The sequence below is a fragment of the Cibotium barometz genome, chromosome 3, assembly GCF_041138505.1.
Source record: "Cibotium barometz isolate CiBa-2024 chromosome 3, ASM4113850v1, whole genome shotgun sequence".
NCBI lineage: Eukaryota > Viridiplantae > Streptophyta > Polypodiopsida > Cyatheales > Cibotiaceae > Cibotium > Cibotium barometz.
The window spans coordinates 3267547-3287210 of NC_141048.1; the positions used below are offsets into that span (position 1 = coordinate 3267547).

The following is a 19664-nucleotide window of genomic DNA, read 5'->3' on the forward strand; positions in this document are numbered from 1 at the left end:
GTACAGCTCACTCACATTTCAAAATTCCATTGGTACTCAATGCTTCTAGCACATGTGGAATTAATAGCCCATTGGCCGAGGTGTTGAAACTTGCAAGGTTAATCATTTGGGACGAGGCTCCAATGATGCATAGGAAGCACTGGACAGGACATTGAGGGACATTATGCAAAGTGATACAGTGTTTAGTAGAAAAGTTATGCAAAGTGATACAGTGTTTAGTAGAAAAGTTATGCTTTTTGGTGGTGACTTTAGACAAATCTTACCAGTTGTGCGCCAAAGGGATCGCGCAAAGACATTGTTGATGCAACATTATTCCCGGTCACATATTTGGAGATATGTGAGTGTTTCAAAGATCACCCAAAACATGCGGGTTAGACAGAGTGCTTACTGTGGTATATAACATGAATTTGTCAAATGGACATTACAAATTGGAGATGGCACTATAGGTCGGCCAAACAATGAAGGCAGAGTAGTAATTCCATCGCAAATGTTGATCCATGTGGCAACTCTGTTTTGAGTTTGGTAGAATGGGTATACAAAGATCTTCATAGAGTTGAGGATTATGCATGCTTCTTCAAAGACCATGCTATTCTTGCACCACGAAATTTAGAGGTTGATGAGATCAATGAACTAGCCTTGAGTTCGTTGCCTGGTCTTGAAAGAGAATACCTTAGTGCAGATTCTATTGTTTCTTGCAAAGAATGACGCAATACTGTATCCAATTGAGTACTTGAACAGTTTGAATTTAGGTGGTGTGGTTACCCTCCTCACCGCTTACTTCTAAAGCTTAATGCACCTATCATTTTGCTCCGCAATTTGGACCCTCGACAAGGACTGTGTAATGGTACTAGATTGATATGCAAGCAATTTAACTCAAAGGTGATAGAAGTAGAAATCATTACAAGTACACACATTAGAGACAGAGTCTTTATTCCCAGGATAACATTTGTGCCTACTATGCTTCAATTACCGTTTGACATGAGGAGGAGGCAATTTCCTGTCACGTTAGCTTTTGATAGGTCAATAAATAAGTCCCAAGGATAAACATTGAGTGTATTGGGACTTTATCTGGCCATGCAAGTTTTCACACATGGACAAATGTACGTCGCTATGTCACGTGTTAGATCATCCAATGCAGTGAAAGTGTGTGTAAAGCATATTGTGGAATATAAAAGTGGCACAACAGGTTCAAATGAACTCTTCACAACCAATGTTGTCTACAAGGAGGTTTTGCAACTGGCATGTCGAAGAATTTAAATGTAAATGGCAGTTTACAAATGTAAGAGAATACATTTAAACCTTTCTTTGTGCAATGAAGGAAGCATTTGATTGAAGAATGTTTCTGAAGGTGTGCAAGTGCAATCTTTGTTTGCTTTTGGATTGCTTTTATATACAGCATTCTTATACTATGTGTGTGTGTGTGTGTGTGTGTGTGTGTATGTATATATATATATAGAGAGAGAGAGAGAGAGAGTGTGTGTGTGTGTGTGTGTGTGTGTTATATTTGATATCAGGGATATATTTCGTAGGATGGATGTGGCAAGGAGATCATTTTCGTTCGTTTATGGTGATGTTGGATAAGATATTGAAGGTAAATGTTTTAGACGTTTGCTATAATTTAGGTATTATTATTTTTCAAGATTTATTTAATATTCATGGCTAAATTGTAGACCCTCCAGTTTGGGAAGGCCAAGCAACAGCTTCTCTAATTATCGAACTGTTAGAGAGCATTGGTGTTTTATGGTATATATACAAACTTTCTTTTTATGTAGCTTTTGTGTTTTGTTTGATAAATTTATATTTTTATTGAAACATTCATTTGCAATAGCGAATATCTTCACTTTTTAGAACCCAAATTATTGTTGGGCTTGTATAGTCGAGACAGTTACGAGGAGAGCTTTAGGCTCCTAGGAATTTACAATCTACGATTGTGGAAGGTTGCAAATCAACTTCATGTACACGTAATGTTTGTGGATTATGAAAAGCCTGATAAGTTGGATTTTCGGTGCATAAGCACTAGACAATACATAATTTTTCGATTTACTGTTTACAAGCCTGTTCAAATGTCGTTCGCCTCAAATATTGATCCACCAAATGAGTTTTGTAAGCTTTCATCCTTATCCAACTTTTTTCTGCGAGAGTTATATTTTCAATGCTAATATTTTTTATGGCATACATTTTGCCAGATGGAGGCGCGGGATATAGGCTACTAAGGAGAGAGAATCCAGTTGTCCGAAGATTGTTTTGAGGTTGTGTTCAGGTGTGTTAAGATACTCATCATTTTATGGGTTTGTAATGCTAAATGGTTCTATATAGATATATATGGCAATCACGATGTTTTTTTTTAGTAGTTTGGCAAGTTGAGGGCGATGTATACATAATATGTATGAGTGTGACCAGTATCTATGGATATTATGGGTGCGTGCCTATACACAGACGCATATTTACATGTGTGTATGTGACATGCACACATGCATTCACAGGCGCGCACACTTACACATATCTTCCAGTTGTGGCATGTATGGTTTCAATGGATTTCACGTACACGTACTCATACGTACATGCACATACATACGTACTTCTTTATGCGTGTTTGTGTGTAGCTCAATGTGCCTAGCTTCTAAAAGTAAAGGAAGAGTGATTTTACACATATTTCTTTTCCATGTACCTAAATGCAAATTGCTTCTTACCCATCGTCGGAGGTCGTGACACTAGTATAACTAATACATGAATGCATAGTTTAAGTACAATATCACTGCCGTTTTTTGAATTCAGTTACATGCATACCACCTCTCTCTTTTCCTTCTAATGGCTTATTTATGGCTTATTTGAGAGTAGAAAAGACATTTTTAAAAAAATTGCTCATTATGTACATACCTTCCATCTAGAAGGTGGCAACATACTTGAAAAAAAACATCAAAACCAAAAAAGTAAAATTGGCACAACAACAAGGCAAGAAAGTATGAGTAGAAAAAAGCATCATTGAACTAAAAATGTAAAATTTGGCACAACGATGAAGCAAGAAAGTTTTTGTGTACCATATTAATCTTGTCTTGTACACTCAATGAACTCCACATAATATAAATGAGGGGAATAATTGGCCAAATCATTCAAGAGAGCGAAGCAAAACAAAAAAAAAAAAGTGCAAACTTCATTCAAAACACAAGTGTATTAAGTGCATTTTTTTGATACAATTGCACTTATAGCACACTAGTAGGCATAAGAGCACTTTTGCTCGTTACATTGATTGACTCACGTAGACTACTTTTGATCCATTACATTGGACATGAAAGAAGACTACTTTTGTTCCATACATGGACACGGGTGTTTTTTTGTTGTTGTTACATTATAAAGTTTAAAAACATACATACATAATATGTGTGTGTGTCTGTAATTTACGCCTCTTGTTCTAATAAAGATTAAAAAATTGAAGTCAAAACCTGGAACTCCGAGTGCCAAGATGCCCTCTTTCCAAAAGCAAGCTCGTTTTTGTTGGGCTGATGTGAAAGCTTCGTAACTTATAGAACTCAGGTGCGTGTGAACGATCTCCTCGGAACTCGTAAGAACTTGGGTGCGTGTGGACGGTCTCCACGTAACATGCCGATGGAAGGCATCTTGGAATATTCGTATAGGGATCTTGGCGGAATCTTTTGAAGGAACCCTCTTGAACGTTGGCGGAAACGCTCTCCCTCGACGCCTAACAGCCCGTCAACTCCTCTTCAGATTTCCATACTATATCCTTCAATCCGATGGATAGCTTTTGTTGGAACTGCAAGCAAACGAGCAGTAATTACTGAATATATTGCTGTATAATGCGGGTTTGACGAGGATTATGATCGTCCATATGACAACGAAGAGAGAATTAAGTTGATAATGTAAGGTTATGGTAATAAGTACTCACATCCCGGTATTCCAAAGTATCACCACTTGCTTTGTGCATATCCACCATGAATAAAGACGGGCCCACTTCCATCACCTGTCTCGCAACAGAAAAAAGCAGCAGCTTCAGAGAGCTTGAAATTTTATTGCACAGATTATAGTCTACCATACACTAAATACGAGAAGAAGAAGAAGAAGACGACGACGACTCTTTGAACAGCATAGCAGCTCACACCCCCCATGAGAGAGTTTGCTCATGTTGATTAAACTTTAGCTACTTATATCTGTAAGTTACATATATGTACCTCAGTAGCAATTGACAGGAATCCTTTCCTGCCTGGCCTAGAGCTCTGCATCTTCATCTGCATCCCATGCGATTAAGATTAATTAAGCATTAAACACGTTCTCTACGTCTCAAGTCAACTCACAGTCTAGTAAGCGCATGCATTCATACACATAACAGGCATATGCATAGACATGTACACATGTACATGAGCACATGAACGTGAAACTAAACGCACACCGATGGCATGCTCATTCACATCGTCAATGCCAGAGGGCAAGAATATACATACACGAGTATGTACTGGTGCATGTCTATGTACATGTATTACATACATGTGCATTCTTATGTAAACTGAAGAAGAAAAAAGTGCAACCTTGTCTTTCTTCACAATGCAAAAGAGGAACACAAATATCACAGTTAAAAGTAATGATCTTGGGATATGAGAAAGGCCAGACAAGAGAGTCTCCCAGGCACACACCTTGTAATTTTTACTCCTTACACGATAACCGAGATGTCTAGCAAAACCCTCTATCATGGCCATAATCTCCTTTGCAGGGTGTGTCGAGGTAAACTTTGTCTCTTTCTTGCATGTATTCTGGATAAATTAAAACCATATAACAACTAGGGTTAGAAATCCTCCTGTGTGCAAAGTAAGGCACCTTAGAGTGCAAGGACAAGAAATACCTCCTTCTCTGTAAAGAGGCCAGACAAATCCAAGCCTTGAGACAGCATAGAAATGATCTCAAAGGCATTCATCAGAACAGGTCTACTATCCTGGATGGGTACATCTTGTACAACCTGACAAAAGAGCCATAATGTCGATGCCAACGCTGACAACCACCCAGTGAAAATTTACGTGCGTGCACACGCACACGCACGCATGCACGCGCGCACACACACACACACACACACACACACACACACACACACACAGAGAGAGAGCATCAGATGATGCATTCAAGTAAAGCTTACCTCTGAGTTGTCATGAATACTGCAAAGGCACATATCAAGATCCTCACACTTGTCAGTTTCAAATGGGTCACCAGCCTGAAACCACTCGTCATCGTAGATCCCCTGAACGGTCAAGCGCTGCCAAGAAAATAGACACAGCACATGCAAGCATACAACTTCAGATTGATGTGTGCCTTTTAATTTTGGCATATGGTATGCAGACAGCTTGTACAAAAACTAAAGAGATTTAACTTACTGTTTTGGCGTTAGGATCCAGCAACCTTCTGAGGAATTGCTGAGGTCCAATGGGGAAAGAAGAAGGGAACTCGAGATCTGCTTTGTGAATCTGCTAGCCAAAAAAGAGGGTCCTCGTAAGCATAGATTGCACTCAAAAAAGCTTTTTTTATAAAAGGATATCACTGCTTAAATGCCCCATGCCCAATGGTGTTTGCATGGCACATGCCAATATCACCACTTTGCTTACCATCTTAACCTTTCTTGTGAATTGGCTCTCCTAAAGAAGTTACCTTCTGGTACAGGTTGCTGAGGTTTGAGTCATTGAAAGGAAGTGAGCCAGCTAGTAGCACATAAAGGATAATTCCACAAGACCACAAATCTGCAGGGGCACCCTCGTACCCTTTTCCATCTATAACCTATAGATCGCAGACACCAGGCTGGAGACAATATGTTATCATTACGGAATGTAGACCACTTTCTCGAAAAGGGTCAGGCATAACAGAAAGAAAATGGGGATGTTTGAGATGACGAATACCTCAGGGGCCACATAGTTGGGTGTTCCGCATGTAGTGTGAAATAGGCCATCATCCTGTACACACGTTGGGAATGTGTGAGAGGTATGTGTATGTTCATTCCACAGCCAAGTGGCTCACTCATGAGCTTCGAACATACATACCCATTGCTGTTGAGATAGAGCACTTAGGCCGAAGTCGGAGATCTTCATGTTGCCATCAGCATCCAAGAGCAAGTTTTCAGGCTGCTTATACAAAAAAAGAGTGAGACACTCATGTCATTAGTTGGCATTGTGAAGACAATCATGCCAGCAGACAGCCGTGAAGTTCTTGGGGTGAGTGTGAATGCCATAGATGAAGGATTCAACTCAGAGATGATGCAAATGAGGATGTGACAATGTCAAGACAATCTGCCATGCATGACTGAGGCAAAGCATAATCACGTCATGAATTAGAGGGTAGTGCATAGAACAATTACCTTTCTTTAAATCTGACAGAGGTGAATGCAATGCCAATTGAAAACACAGAACAATGTGAATTGACAGAGGCTGTGAGAGCAAGCCTTTGAATAACATGCTCCAGCACTGAAGAGAGGTGAGGGTTAGCTGTGGTGACCTACCTTTAGATCCCTGTGATAGACCCCTCTGCTATGGCAATAATCCACTCCGCGAATGAGCTGCTGGAAGTACTTGCGTGCCTCGTCCTCTTGCAACTTCCCATGTTCTACCTGTCAAAGGACGCGAATGAGAAAGATCATCAACCAATGGCATAAAATAGATGAAAAAAGGCAACGAGATAGCATGCTGAAGGACCTGCACAATGCTCCTGTAGTACACACAAAGGGATTACGTTTACATTATTTGGAAATCTATGTGTACATGCGACCAAACATGGTGGCTATAGCCTTACTATTAGGTCGAAAAGCTCTCCACCATCAACATACTCGAGGATAATGTAGACATTCTTCTTGCTGGCCAGCACCTGGACCAGTGAGCAAATCATCATAAGAAGCAAGCAGAGGGCTAGAGAATAGCTGCCTGTACCCAAATTATAATCACTATTACTAGAATTATTGCTGTTGAATCTCACCTCGAGGAGTCTGACCACATGCGGATGCTTAATGAGCTTCATGGTGGATATCTCTCGCTTGACCTGATGAAAGACGAATGGAAAATGGGTGAAGAAAACATTCATGTTGGTGAGGCTGATTAAGGAGGCAGATTACACGCGCACGCACGCACGCACCCAGATTACAAAATAGAATATAATTACGCCTCGCAAGGTTATGTGCAAGCGCAGTGATTAATTGAATTGTTCGGGGCGGTGAGTAATTGAAATGTTGGGCGACACCTGCACCCACCAGTTTGTCGACCTTAAGTACGCGGTCCTTCTCGATGATCTTGATGGCCACTGCGGCGCCGGTCTCCTTGTGCTTCCCAAACTTCACCTTGGCGAACCTGCCTTCACCCAAGGTCCGCCCCACCTCGTACATCCCCACCCGCTGCCGCGCCGCCATCCTCCTCAACTCCTTTCCTTCCTTCTTCTGCTCCACCAGCTGAAACCTATCGAATGAGAGCAATCCTCCGATGCGAATTTGGCAATTGATCTCTGCTTTTCTTCGTCGCTATACGAAATCTCTCTTCAATGTAAACATGCAGAGCTACAAAGCCGATGCCACAGGCTTTTACTTTCTCTGGAAATCCAATCTGTAATGGAGAATATAATCTACACCAAATGTATATTTTCCTTGCTGAGAGCATTTATTTTCAAGCCTGAGTTAAAATCACGGATCCCTGGAGAGAGAGAAAAATGAATGTGAGAGAGAGGTTGGCTGTGTCTCGTGTGTCGTGTGTGCGTGAGAGAGCTCAACGCAAACGGAAGCCACTCGGAGAATCTCATTAAAAGCGCGCTCCGCCTCAACATGTGGAGACGTGAGGAACGCATAGTTAGGGGTATGGCAATTAGCTAATCAACATTGAGATAAACCTTCCAAATGTATTACTAATCCAAAAATATCAGAGCGTATCGTCTTTATCTTTATGTTAAGTTAATTAGACAGAGGGGATCACTATTAATTCATCATTAGCCGTCATGTGGCCGGGGCCCTCTTAAAGGAAACGAGAAATGAGCTAGTTTTCGACATTGAATGGTATCGCAAGCTGGCGTTGAAAATGTTGTAGAGAGAGAGAGAGAGAGAGAGAGAGAGAGGGGTATTAACGTCGGTAGAGAATTAAACAAATTTATTTATTTGAGGTTCTCAAATAAACAAGACAAAATTGAGTGTTTTATGACATATATATGGCGTAGGTCAAAAGTTCTCTACATTTTCTAGAAAAAACTTTTTTGAAGCCAAAATTTACTATGTATAGAAGGCGTGGAAAACGCCTCCTCTTTTTTGACCGGGATTATTCAAGTCTCACCGTCCACGGACGGTCGGACCCAACACAACAAAGACTACGGGACGGGTTTGAAAAGGTCATCGTAGCAGCTTACTACTAGCAAACCCAATGAAACGTGGCAAGTGCGTGGCTTTCTAGTGCCTTTTTCCATGCTTTGGAAATCTCACAATGGGTGGTGGCGTCGTCTCTAAATCCCACGGTGCCTTTAAGCGGCACCTCAAGTGGGATCGACGGCTGAGGTGAGCGCGCAGATCTCGACCGTCGGATCAAAAGCGCACAAAAAGTAAACTAGGGATAAATACTAAACTAAGGATAAAAAGTAAACTACGGATGAGGGTGGCGGCTAGGAAAAGGACGCGGATCATAGACTCGGGAGGTCAAGGTAATCATTTGCATTGGGTTTAGAGATTTTTGAATCTTAATCATTTTTCAACATTTTCTTCTTAAGAAATCTATTGGTTGCATGTAGTGGTCAATTAATAAGGTTTGAACGTCTTCCCAAGGTAAACTAGGAAAAAAAGTAAACTAGGACACGTAAGAAATATGCAAGATTTTCATTGTCATTCAAAAATGTCCGCTTCCACCTTGTCATATGTTGCTTCCACCACCTCTTTTACTCAAAGAAGCTTGCTATTGACTAAACATTGAAGGTAATTTGCTATCTCTCTCCCTTGTCTCTAAATCACACAGTCTATTTGATATGTGGTAGGAAAATCAAAAAACAAGGTCTGCGCAGTAAACTAGAAAAACTAGGGAAAGTAGGATTGTGTAGTAAACTAGGACTGTGAGCAAACTACGACGGTCAAAGGGACAAATGAATAGCATTATATTAAGAATTTTTTTTTCCTTTTTAAAACATAATAACTTTCTAAATATGCCCATGTGTGTGTAGGATGAGCTTGATCCTAGGATTGAAGATGGCCCAAGTGAGCAAACTACGATCGAAGAATACTTGGTGTCTAATACAAGTAGCCAAGAATCTAGTGAGAGTCAAGAAGAGGATGGTTTCTTTGCACAAAGAGTTGAAAGCAAAGAAATTGAAGAAAGTGCCAAAGAGTCACTTAATCCACTGCTTTATCTATCGCCTATATATTTCTCCTTTGATAGGAGAAGTTATGATGTGATGGTCAATGTTATCAAGGGGATTTGTCGATGACCATTGAGAGTCTTAAGACTTTCAATTCTAGAGGAATCCTTGATCTGAAGAAATGGAGGCGAATGAAGGAAAACCTTTGCTTGGATCAAAATCAAGATGGCTCCCTTGTGCTTTGCTTAAAGTCATTTCCAAATTTAAGGATATCATGCATAGACGAATGGGAAAATATTGTCATAACATGTCATAATATATTGGAGTGTGGAGATCATAGAGGGATAAAGGAAACCCTTGAACCATTAAAGAAACATGGTGTGTTGACATTCGTCAACACACCATGTTGACATTCGTCTCAACATGGAATCCCTATTTCTTATGTAAAGGACTTCATTAATTGTTGTTCTTGCAGAAACATGGTAAAAGGAGTTGATAGAGATTCTATTCCACGTTGGCTTCACAAGAACCCAAAAAGAGAACCCACAACCATTTTGAATATTGATAGCTCTAATGTGGAGAGGCATTTGATAGAGATAATGATAGAGCACAAAGTGAGGCTTGTGAAAGTTCGCTCAACAAAAAACCAAGGGCCATCAAAGAGGGTTGTTGATTACTTTTGCCATAGAGGTGGAGAACCTAGTCAAAAGGGGACACTTTGAGGACCTCAAAGAAGTGTCATTGTCAATTTAAGGTACAAGTGGAGTATTTGAATACAAAAGACAAAGCAATTATTTTATTATATGCTTCTCATAAGGGACATGTTCCTGGCACTCGAAATGATCTATATATCATTTGCCAGTCCATCCTATTGTCATTGAGCATTGTATAGAGGATTTGTTTGACATTGGTAGCTCTCACCATGTAGCAAGGATGTCACTCTCAAAAGAGAGATTGCATATGGAGAAATCTTCAGACCTAGATCGCACGATCTTTAGGTTTTTCAAGCTTCCAAAAGAGGTCTCCATGTTGTCATACCAAGTACGCAATCAAGGTAGCATTCTAATACTCATTGACATTCTTGGTTTCTTTTCTATGTGAATAGATATTCTTGACATTCATGTTATTGCAGACAAAGCTACAGAAGATGATTGGGCATTGATGTACATGGAATGCTTGAAACTAAAGACACAAAACAAGGTAAGTTTGGTGGTTTGCTTGACATCACTGGAGTTCCTTTATTTCTTACCATACATTCTTAATTGCATGTTTTGTGGATATAGGTGCTATATTGTCAGCCCTACAATCCTCAAGCAAAGGAAGACAAAGACAAACCATTCATTCTTATTATTCAAGATACGTGGATGTTACAAATGGCACTTCGATTCTCCTTGCATAACTCATGGGCTATTGATAGTACTTTCAAGACAAATAAATTTGTCCTACCATTATATGAAGCTGTACTACCAAACCAACTTGGAGTTGGCATTCCAATGTGGTATATGATGTGCACTAATGACCCAGGCTCTCATCAAGAGAGCATTGCCTTGGAGATTACTATGAAAATGGTTTTTTCAAGAATGGGAGATATTCGTCCTACAGCTCTAGTCATTGACAAGTGTCCACAAGAACTAGAGCCATTGCTTAAGGTGGTTGATGAAGATCCCCATTGTTGGGTTCAACAAGAGCAAGAAACTCGCCAACAAGTTGCATGCCATGTCATCCCCTGTGTTGGTTCCATGCTAAGAAAGCTTGGGTTGAGAATTTGTTACCACAAGTAAGAGATTGCAATATTTTAAGGCTATGGACTGTGGGTATGCAGTAAACTAGGACTGTGCATGAAAACTAGGACTGTGCAGTAACCTAGGACTGTGTAATTGAGAGTAGCTTAGGATATTTGATTTAATATGAGTTTTTTGTTATAATTTAACCTCTAACAAAAATGTGAAAAATGTAGGTTCCCAAAGAAATACAAGATGAGATCTACACATCAATGTCAAAAACTCGCCAACAAGTTGCATGCCATGTCATCCTGTGTTGGTTCCATGCTAAGAAAGCTTGGGTTGAGAATTTGTTACCACAAGTAAGAGATTGCAATATTTCAAGGCTATGGACTGTGGGTATGCAGTAAACTAGGACTGTGCATGAAAACTAGGACTGTGCAGTAACCTAGGACTGCGTAATTGAGAGTAGCTTAGGATATTTGATTTAATATGAGTTTTTTGTTATAATTTAACCTCTAACAAAAATGTGAAAAATGTAGGTTCCCAAAGAAATACAAGATGAGATCTACACATCAATGTCAAAATCTCATGCACTCGGTTTACAGAAATGGAATTTGAACAGAAGTATCAACATTTCTTACAATGTTACAATGCACATGACAATATCATTCGATATGTAACAAAGGGTTGGTGTGGGTCTACTTGTGTATGGCAAAGGCGATGGCCAAAATTTGGCCAATTATTTTCTTATGGGAATGTTGATACTACTAACTTGGTGGAGCGCCTATGGCAGTACATAAAATACACTCAACCGGTCCATGCTTGAACTTATACATGCTCTTGTGGGCGATTCCAAGACTGGCAGGCGCATGGGTGGAACTATGCTTGAGTTCTTCAAGCATGGGTGGAACTATGCTTGAGTTCTTCAAGCAAAAGCAAGAAATAGGTAATATCACTAGTTCTTTTAACATTTTTGTTGTATTCATTTAAAGTATCTTAAAGCCAAGAACTGAACTCATCCTTCAACTTCATGACATATCCATGGTCGAGAGCCACTTCTTTGATAGCTATACAAGAAAAAAAGCAATGTTAGAGTTTAGAACACCAAAATCACATTAAGCACATACATAGCAACAGATTTCGTATGGAAACTTTTTAATAAACATGTGCATACCCAATGCTTTGGAGGTGTATCCATAAGGCTCCCATCAATTAGTTTCTGGATAAATTTACATAAAATCCGCAATCAATTGCGTTTGGTTGTTTTGGCACCTACAATGTTTATCGACATATGTCTCAATTGATCCAATCCAAAAAATGCCATATATCATGCTATATAAAGGACACAATATTGAAAGCCAAAATTAATTTTCACATACCTCTATACACTCCAGTGGATGGGCATGCAAGAGACTCTTGTAATGGTCCATGTGTGCAACTTGAAGAAATTGACTCAAGAACTCTAATAATATATAGATGTAAAATGTTAGTTAGCATTTACCCAAGCATTATGGATTCACGAACCTCAAAGTAAACCTCTTGTCTTACCGTTGCACATACTTGCCAAAATTCCCTACATGCAGTGAGTCTAGGTGCAGGAGAATATTTTTTCTCAATGACAAGCCTCTCACCTTCATGATGTGGTAATTATAGACCACAAAAAGAGTCCAATGGTGCCTGAAAAACATGAAGTTGTAACTGCTTTGTCTACTAATGACAAGAACAAGAACACATGCATCAATATGAGTAAACTATTGACTTTACCTATGTACTAGAGGTAGAAACAAGAACACATGCTTGCTCATATCAATATGTCCAAAGAAATTTTGCAATGAATTATTTCTCTTTGGATGCCGTGAAGCCACATATTCATACCACAAACTATCCCCACGAATGAAACCTTCTCTAGAGCATCTACAGGTAGGGTTTTTTCCATCCAACTACAAAATCAACATCTTTAAGCATCTTTGAGCTGCAAATCCAAAAGCTATATTTCAGAATTAAAAAAATTACCGACATGGCAAATAGGTTAAGCATGCGAGTAGACGCTTCCACATGCATGATTGACTCGGCTAGTTGCACATCCACCTCGGCAATGAATCCCCAACGTGTAGAGTGTAAGTGAATAGTTTCTCCGTGTTGAAGTCTACATAACCAAAAATCAAACATGTTAAGATTGAAACCATGCATATGTTAAGATAATTCAATATTCAAGCCATAGAGTTAAATAAAGTACACCTTTCATAGACCGCACTTAGATCTTTTACCATGCCCAAGATATTGTGCGTCTTAATCTCACTAGTGGATATTGTTATTATTACATTTGAAGGCTTACTCTCACTCAGAGAGCTAATATCAACATGAGATGCATTTACATTGCAAGCCATCCCCTTCTTCAAGTTCAAACAAACAAGACTTGACATAAGGAGCCAAGGTATGTAAAATAAAGCCTACTCTTAAATTGTGTACAAAGAGACATCTTCCACCCCTTACCTTCTTTCGTTTCTTACTTTTTTTAGAATTTTTAGAGAGCACTACATGAGCCTCCTTGTTGACAATTTTCTCCTAAAGTGAGGAAACAAGAAACAATACATATTTATGTATATTAGTGTAAGGAAAACAAGAAATAAAGTAGTACAAAGGTTGAAGAGTAGTATTTTCATACCATTGTAAGGGAGGCTTTTCCCTCGAATTCCACATTTCTCATCGACACTTCCTCATCGATATTTTTGTTTCCATGTGAGGAGCCTTCACTATCATGGATTAAGTGACTCTTTGGAACTTTCTTCAATTTCTTTGCTTTCAAAGAAACCATCCTCTTCTTGACTCTCACTAGATTCTTGGCTACTTGTATCAGGCACCAAGTATTCTTCGATCGTAGTTTGCACACTTGGGCCATCTTCAATCCACAAGCTCATCCTACACACACATGGACATATTTAGAAAATTATTATGTTTTAAAAAGGAAAAAAAAATTCTTTATATAATGCTATTCATTTATCCCTTTGACCGTCATAGTTTGCTCACAGTCCTAGTTTACTACACAATCCTACTTTCCCTAGTTTTTCTAGTTTACTGCGCAGACCTTGTTTTTTGATTTTCCTACCACATATCAAATAGACTGTGTGATTTAGAGACAAGGGAGAGAGATAGCAAATTACCTTCAATGTTTAGTCAATAGCAAGCTTCTTTGAGTAAAAGAGGTGGTGGAAGCAACATATGATAAGGTGGAAGCGGGCATTTTTGAATGACAATGAAAATCTTGCATATTTCTTGCGTGTCCTAGTTTACTTTTTTTCCTAGTTTACCTTGGAAAGACGTTCAAACCTTATTAATTGACCACTACATGCAACCAATAGATTTCTTAAGAAGAAAATGTTGAAAAACGATTAAGATTCAAAAATCTCTAAACCCAATGCAAATGATTACGACGACCTCCCGAATCTATGATCCACGTCCTTTTCCCAGCCACCACCCTCATCCCTAGTTTACCTTTTATCCCTAGTTTACTTTTTATCCCTAGTTTACTTTTTGTGCGCTTTTGATCCGACGGTAGAGATCTTCGCGCTCACCTCAGCCGTCGATCCCACTTGAGGTGCCTCTTAAAGGCACCGTGGGATTTAGAGACGAGGGGTGGGGGGGCGGAACAATAACCATGCAGGCACAAAAATTCAAAAAAAAACTCCCATGAAGTTTACACCATGCATGAAAAACCTCAAAACTCGCTGCCAGATTGATAGTATGTCTGCTTACAACCATTTCCCTTGGTCGTGGGGTCACCCTTTCCATAATAGATACAAATTGCACTCAAAACTTGGCCTCCACTTCACTTTGATGTCTACAAGTGAGTGTGAACGACAAACATGCACATCTATCTAATGCAAAAAGTGGATATTTTGCCAAGTTTACTTGCCCATGGGTATCGTGAAATTAACACAAGCGCAAAACATTACAGTGGCAACTTGTAGATCAAGTTCAATCTGCCTCCCTTTTCTTAGTCTCCAAAAGAGACCCATAATCCTAGATCTATGCAAGATGGACTAGGGTGTCAAGGTTGGCTTGCATGACCAGGCACCATGGAAGTCAATAAAGACGTACAAGCCAACTGCTCAAAAATGCACAAATTGTGTGTGTTTCAAGACACTCTCTAGTTTCTCAGACTTAAACATGGTTGCAACACAAAAAACAAAGAAGAACAAGGCACCCAAAAGCACAAAAGGTAGTGATGGCAAAGAGGGGAGATTGAGTTATTCACACGATGAGAATAACTTTGGTTTGTCACATCCAACTTTTTTACTTATCCCTCAAGCTCAAGGTTACCCTTCTAAATCAGCATTGTTCCCTTAAGCTTGTTGCCATATATATAGGCAGTGATGTGTGTGAACACACTTAGGACCGCTGGGGCACTTTTTCCCTCTTTAGGAGGTTTTTTTCCCCCGGCTTGTATATACACCCATCTTTCTAGGGCTAACTTATCTTTTGTACATTGACACAATCTAATACACTGTGTGTTGTGTGCATTCTTGCTACTTCTTCTCCAAGCTTTGTGTGCTTTCCTGCAACCCTAATTCCAACAATTGGCATCAGAGCAGGCATCGGCTCCCAAGGCTACGCCGCCAGCACCCTCTGACTCACGTTCCTGCAACCCTAATTCCAACAATTGGCATCAGAGCAGGCATCGGCTCCCAGGGCTACGCCGCCAGCACCCTCCGACTCACGTTCTCCGATTGAGTTCTACACAGGTATTTTCGTCATTTTCTGTAAAAATTTCGACAGTGTAGTTTTCTGCAAAATAGGCATACGTATTCTATTGTGGACCGTGCTACATAGCACGAGTTGTTCTCTGTTCAGTCTTTGCTTCATTACAGGTAGCTTTTGCATCAGTTTCAGTCAGTGGCCACCATGGCTGATAACAGCAATGATGTATTTCGCATGTTGTCTGCTGAAGACAAATTGGGTGAAGACAAATTGGATGGAGACAGCAACTACCCACTTTGGGCATACATGATGCAGCATGTTTTGGTTGCAAAAGGAGTGTGGAACATTGTGCAGGGTATGGATGTACGTCCAGGTTCTGTGGATGTAGGATCTGTGTTGAGGATGTTTCAGGTTCTAGCAGCTCTACTGTTGCAGCTGTTTTACCCACTGCTAAACAAGCTCATTGGGAAGGAAAAGATGCGCAGGCTCATGCCTTGATTGCACTTTCTGTCAAACGTAACATCACCCCACATATTCGTTTAGCTAAAACAGCAAAACAGGCTTGGGATATTCTAGTTGGTTTGTATGCAGGTCGTGGCAAAAATCTCTTACCTGCGTAAAGAGCTAGAATTGAAGATTATACAGGAAGATGATGACATGAATGTTTTTCTTGCTGAGATTAAAGATCTCAAAGAACAGTTGATTTCTGCAGGTGAGATTATTCCTGATCATTCTCTTGTGCAGACTGTTCTTGATGCTTTACCTGAGACATATCAGACTTTTGCTTCCACGTGGAGACTTCTTGCTGAGGATAGACCTGATGCTGTCAAGTATGATACTTTAGTCAACAAGCTCTTGCAAGAAGCGTAGTCCAGGCAAAACAGGGCCAGGCAGCGTGCAGTTGATCAAGCATTTATTACTGCCCAGCCAGCAGAGAAGAAGTGGCAAGGCAGCCCCTTCCACTGTTTCTTCTCCTATTAGTAGGTCTGCAACTTCTTCTCCTTCCACAGGTAGCAACAATAATTCTGAGAAGGCTATTGATAAAGGCAAGAAAAAGACCAGGTGCAACTATTGTAAGGCAAATGATCATGTCATTAAGAATTGCCTAAGCTAAAGGCTAAAGAGGCAAAGAAGAAAGAGTCAAATGCAGCCACAATAGCGAATGCTTCTACAAATGCAGATTCTGCAAATATTGTGTAGGATACAGAATGGGCGTTTAGCGTGTATTGCCAGTATGACCCATCTGTACATGATGCATGTTTGGCAGTTTCTGTTGACTCTCATGTATGGTATTTTGACAGTGGTGCTACAAAGCACATTACCTCGTATCGTGATATGTTCACTTCTCTTGAGGCTGTCCCTAATGGGAATACTGTCACATGTGCCAATAATGCTTCTTACCCAGTGAAGGGCATTGGTAAAATTATGCTTACTGCTGCAAATAGCAGCGCTTTCACACTTTCAGATGCTTTGTATGTGCCAGGGATAAAGAAGAATCTATTGTCTGTCTCTGCGCTTGCTAGACTTGGACTTGGACTTGTAGTCAAATTTGTGGATGACAGATGTACTGTTCATGATTTGACTTCTGGTGATACGATTATTGTATCTGGCACCTTGTTTCGTGGGCTGTATAGGCTCAATTCTTATGAGGACAAGTGTGTGGAAGATTCAGCAAATGCAGTTTCTGATGAAAAGGCAGTTTCAGATGCAAAACTATGGCATGCTCATTTTGGTCATCTAAACTTTGCTAGTTTGCTGCGTTTGCAGAAATTTGATATGGTTGCTTCATTGCCCCCTCTTGAGGCACCATTGAAACATGTTTGTGAAGGCTGTATTTTGGGCAAAATGCAGCGTTCTGCGTTTCCAAAGGATGGTTCTGTGCGGGCCACTCGCAAATTGCAACTTGTACATAGTGATGTATGTGGGCCTATGCAAACTCCGTCATTTGGTAAACACTTGTACTTCGTGACTTTCATTGATGATTACTCAAGGCATGCATGGGTATATCCACTGAAGGCAAAGTTCGAAGTGTTTTTGTGCTTCAAACAGTTTTTGCTTATGGTTGAAAATGTATCCAATTGTAATGTGGGCACCCTCCGTTCTAATCGAAGGGGGGGAGTACATGTCTAAAGAATTTGATGCATTTCTAGCTAGTCGTGGGATAAAACACCAATGTACAGTGCCGTATACCCCTCAACAAAATGGTGTTGCTGAGAGGAAAAACAGGTCACTTATGGAGATGGCACGATGTATGGTCAAGAGCCAAGCTTTGCTACATGCGTTTTGGCTTGAGGCTGTCATGTGTGCTACATATGTACTCAACAGGTGTCCCACTAAGGCCTTGCAGTCTATTACTCCATACGAAGCTTGGCATGGCAGGAAGCCTTCTATTGGTCACTTGCGTGTCTTTGGTTGCTTGGCCTATGCTTTAGTGCTTGTGCAACAACGCAGAAAATTGGATGATAAGGCTGTCAAATGCATTTTTGTTGGTTATAGTGCTGAGAGCAAGGGTTACAGATTGTATCATCCGCAGTCAAAGCGTATCTTGATTAGTCGAGATGTTGTTTTTGTGGAAGATGCTATGCAGCCTTTGTTATCATGTACCAAAGAGACAGGTGTGAGCTCACGGATGTATTTGATACATTGTTGCCTCTGTTTACAGGTGGGAATTCAAATGTAAGTCCTAATGAGGCAAATATTCAGCCTATGCAGATTTCAAACGACATCATAGATCAGCCTATTTCTGATGCAGATTTACAGGATGTAATTTCTGAGGATAGGGCTGAAAATGAGCAGGCTAGAGGTATGCCTAAATGGCTGGTGCAAACCTTGCATGATAGTAAAATTGATGCACCTATATCTAGTCGTACTCATTCAGGTTTTCAGCATGCCTCTTATGCATCAGATTGTTATGCTTTGGCTGTGTCTAGTATGTGTGAAGAGGAAGAACCTCTTTCATTTGATGAGGCACAAAAATCAAAAAATTGGTTGGCTGCAATGCAAAGTGAATATGACGCTATAATGAAGAATGGTACATGGTCTTTGTGTGATTTGCCTATTGGTAAAAAGGCCATTGGATGTAAGTGGGTTTTTAAGTTGAAACGAAAGCCAGATGGCAGTGTTGATTGCTATAAGGCTAGACTTGTTGCAAAGGGTTATGCTCAAGAAAAGGGCATTGATTTTGATGAGACCTTTGCTCCCACTTGTCGTATGACTACCATTCGTAGCATTTGTGCATTGGCAGCACATAATGGTTGGAATGTACATCAATTGGACATAAAGACTGCGTTCTTGAATGGAGATTTGCATGAGGAGGTGTATGTATCGCAGCCTCGTGGTTTTGTTCAAAGAGGGCAGGAAAACAAAGTGTGCAGGTTGAAAAAGGCTTTATATGGTTTAAAGCAAGCTCCACGAGCTTGGTATGAAAAGATACATGCATATTTGACTGCACATGGTTTTCAGAATAGTCCAACAGAAAGCACTTTATATGTTAAATGTGTGGATGATGTACATCTAATCATTGCTCTCTATGTCGATGACATGCTGCTCACAGGACCAAATGAAAGTCATATTGCTGATTTTAAGGCTGATTTGAATGCCTCTTTTGAGATGTCAGATTTGGGACATTTGCATCATTATTTGGGGATACAATTTAAGCAGTGTGATGGAGGTATTGCTTTGTGTCAGACAAAGTATATTGAGACATTGTTGCAGAGATTTGGCCTTGAAGACTGCAGCCTATTGCTACTCCAATGGAGACAGGTTTGAAGTTGAGTCTTCATGATGCTGGAGATCACTTTGATGTCACACTCTATCAAACAGCTGTTGGTTGCCTCATTTATGTATGCATTACGAGGCCGGACATTCAGTTTGCAGTCTCACATGTGAGCAGGTTTATGCATAGCCCAGGGTCTCAGCATTGGAAGGCAGTTAGACGCAACTTTCGCTACT

At 40.2% G+C, this 19664-nt stretch overlaps 1 protein-coding gene and 1 long non-coding RNA gene across 4 annotated transcripts; both read right to left on the bottom strand.

Annotated features, from left to right (window-relative positions):
- Positions 1–3150: 3150 nt before the first annotated feature.
- Positions 3151–7873, bottom strand: LOC147639614 (CBL-interacting protein kinase 32-like). 3 transcript variants are annotated; one of them, XM_086772225.1, is made up of 14 exons: positions 7226–7873; positions 6955–7017; positions 6775–6846; positions 6485–6592; positions 6030–6110; positions 5889–5942; positions 5644–5769; positions 5373–5462; positions 5138–5254; positions 4850–4963; positions 4644–4760; positions 4185–4241; positions 3902–3976; positions 3151–3769 (listed from the first exon to the last, which is right to left on the bottom strand). In XM_086772225.1, exons 1-14 carry the CDS (start codon positions 7379–7381, stop codon positions 3698–3700), a joined length of 1302 nt encoding a protein of 433 aa, XP_086628351.1. In that variant the 5' UTR covers positions 7382–7873; the 3' UTR covers positions 3151–3697. The 3 variants fall into 3 exon arrangements, with proteins under 3 accessions (XP_086628351.1, XP_086628369.1, XP_086628361.1); XM_086772243.1 differs by having other exon boundaries at positions 7216–7354; XM_086772235.1 differs by lacking the exon at positions 4850–4963.
- A 4555-nt stretch (positions 7874–12428) lies between these two features.
- Positions 12429–12954, bottom strand: LOC147639615 (uncharacterized). Its single transcript, XR_015269479.1, has 3 exons — positions 12891–12954; positions 12647–12692; positions 12429–12477 (listed from the first exon to the last, which is right to left on the bottom strand). It is a non-coding gene; the product is annotated as an uncharacterized LOC147639615 (long non-coding RNA).
- Between the last annotated feature and the right edge of the window lie 6710 nt (positions 12955–19664).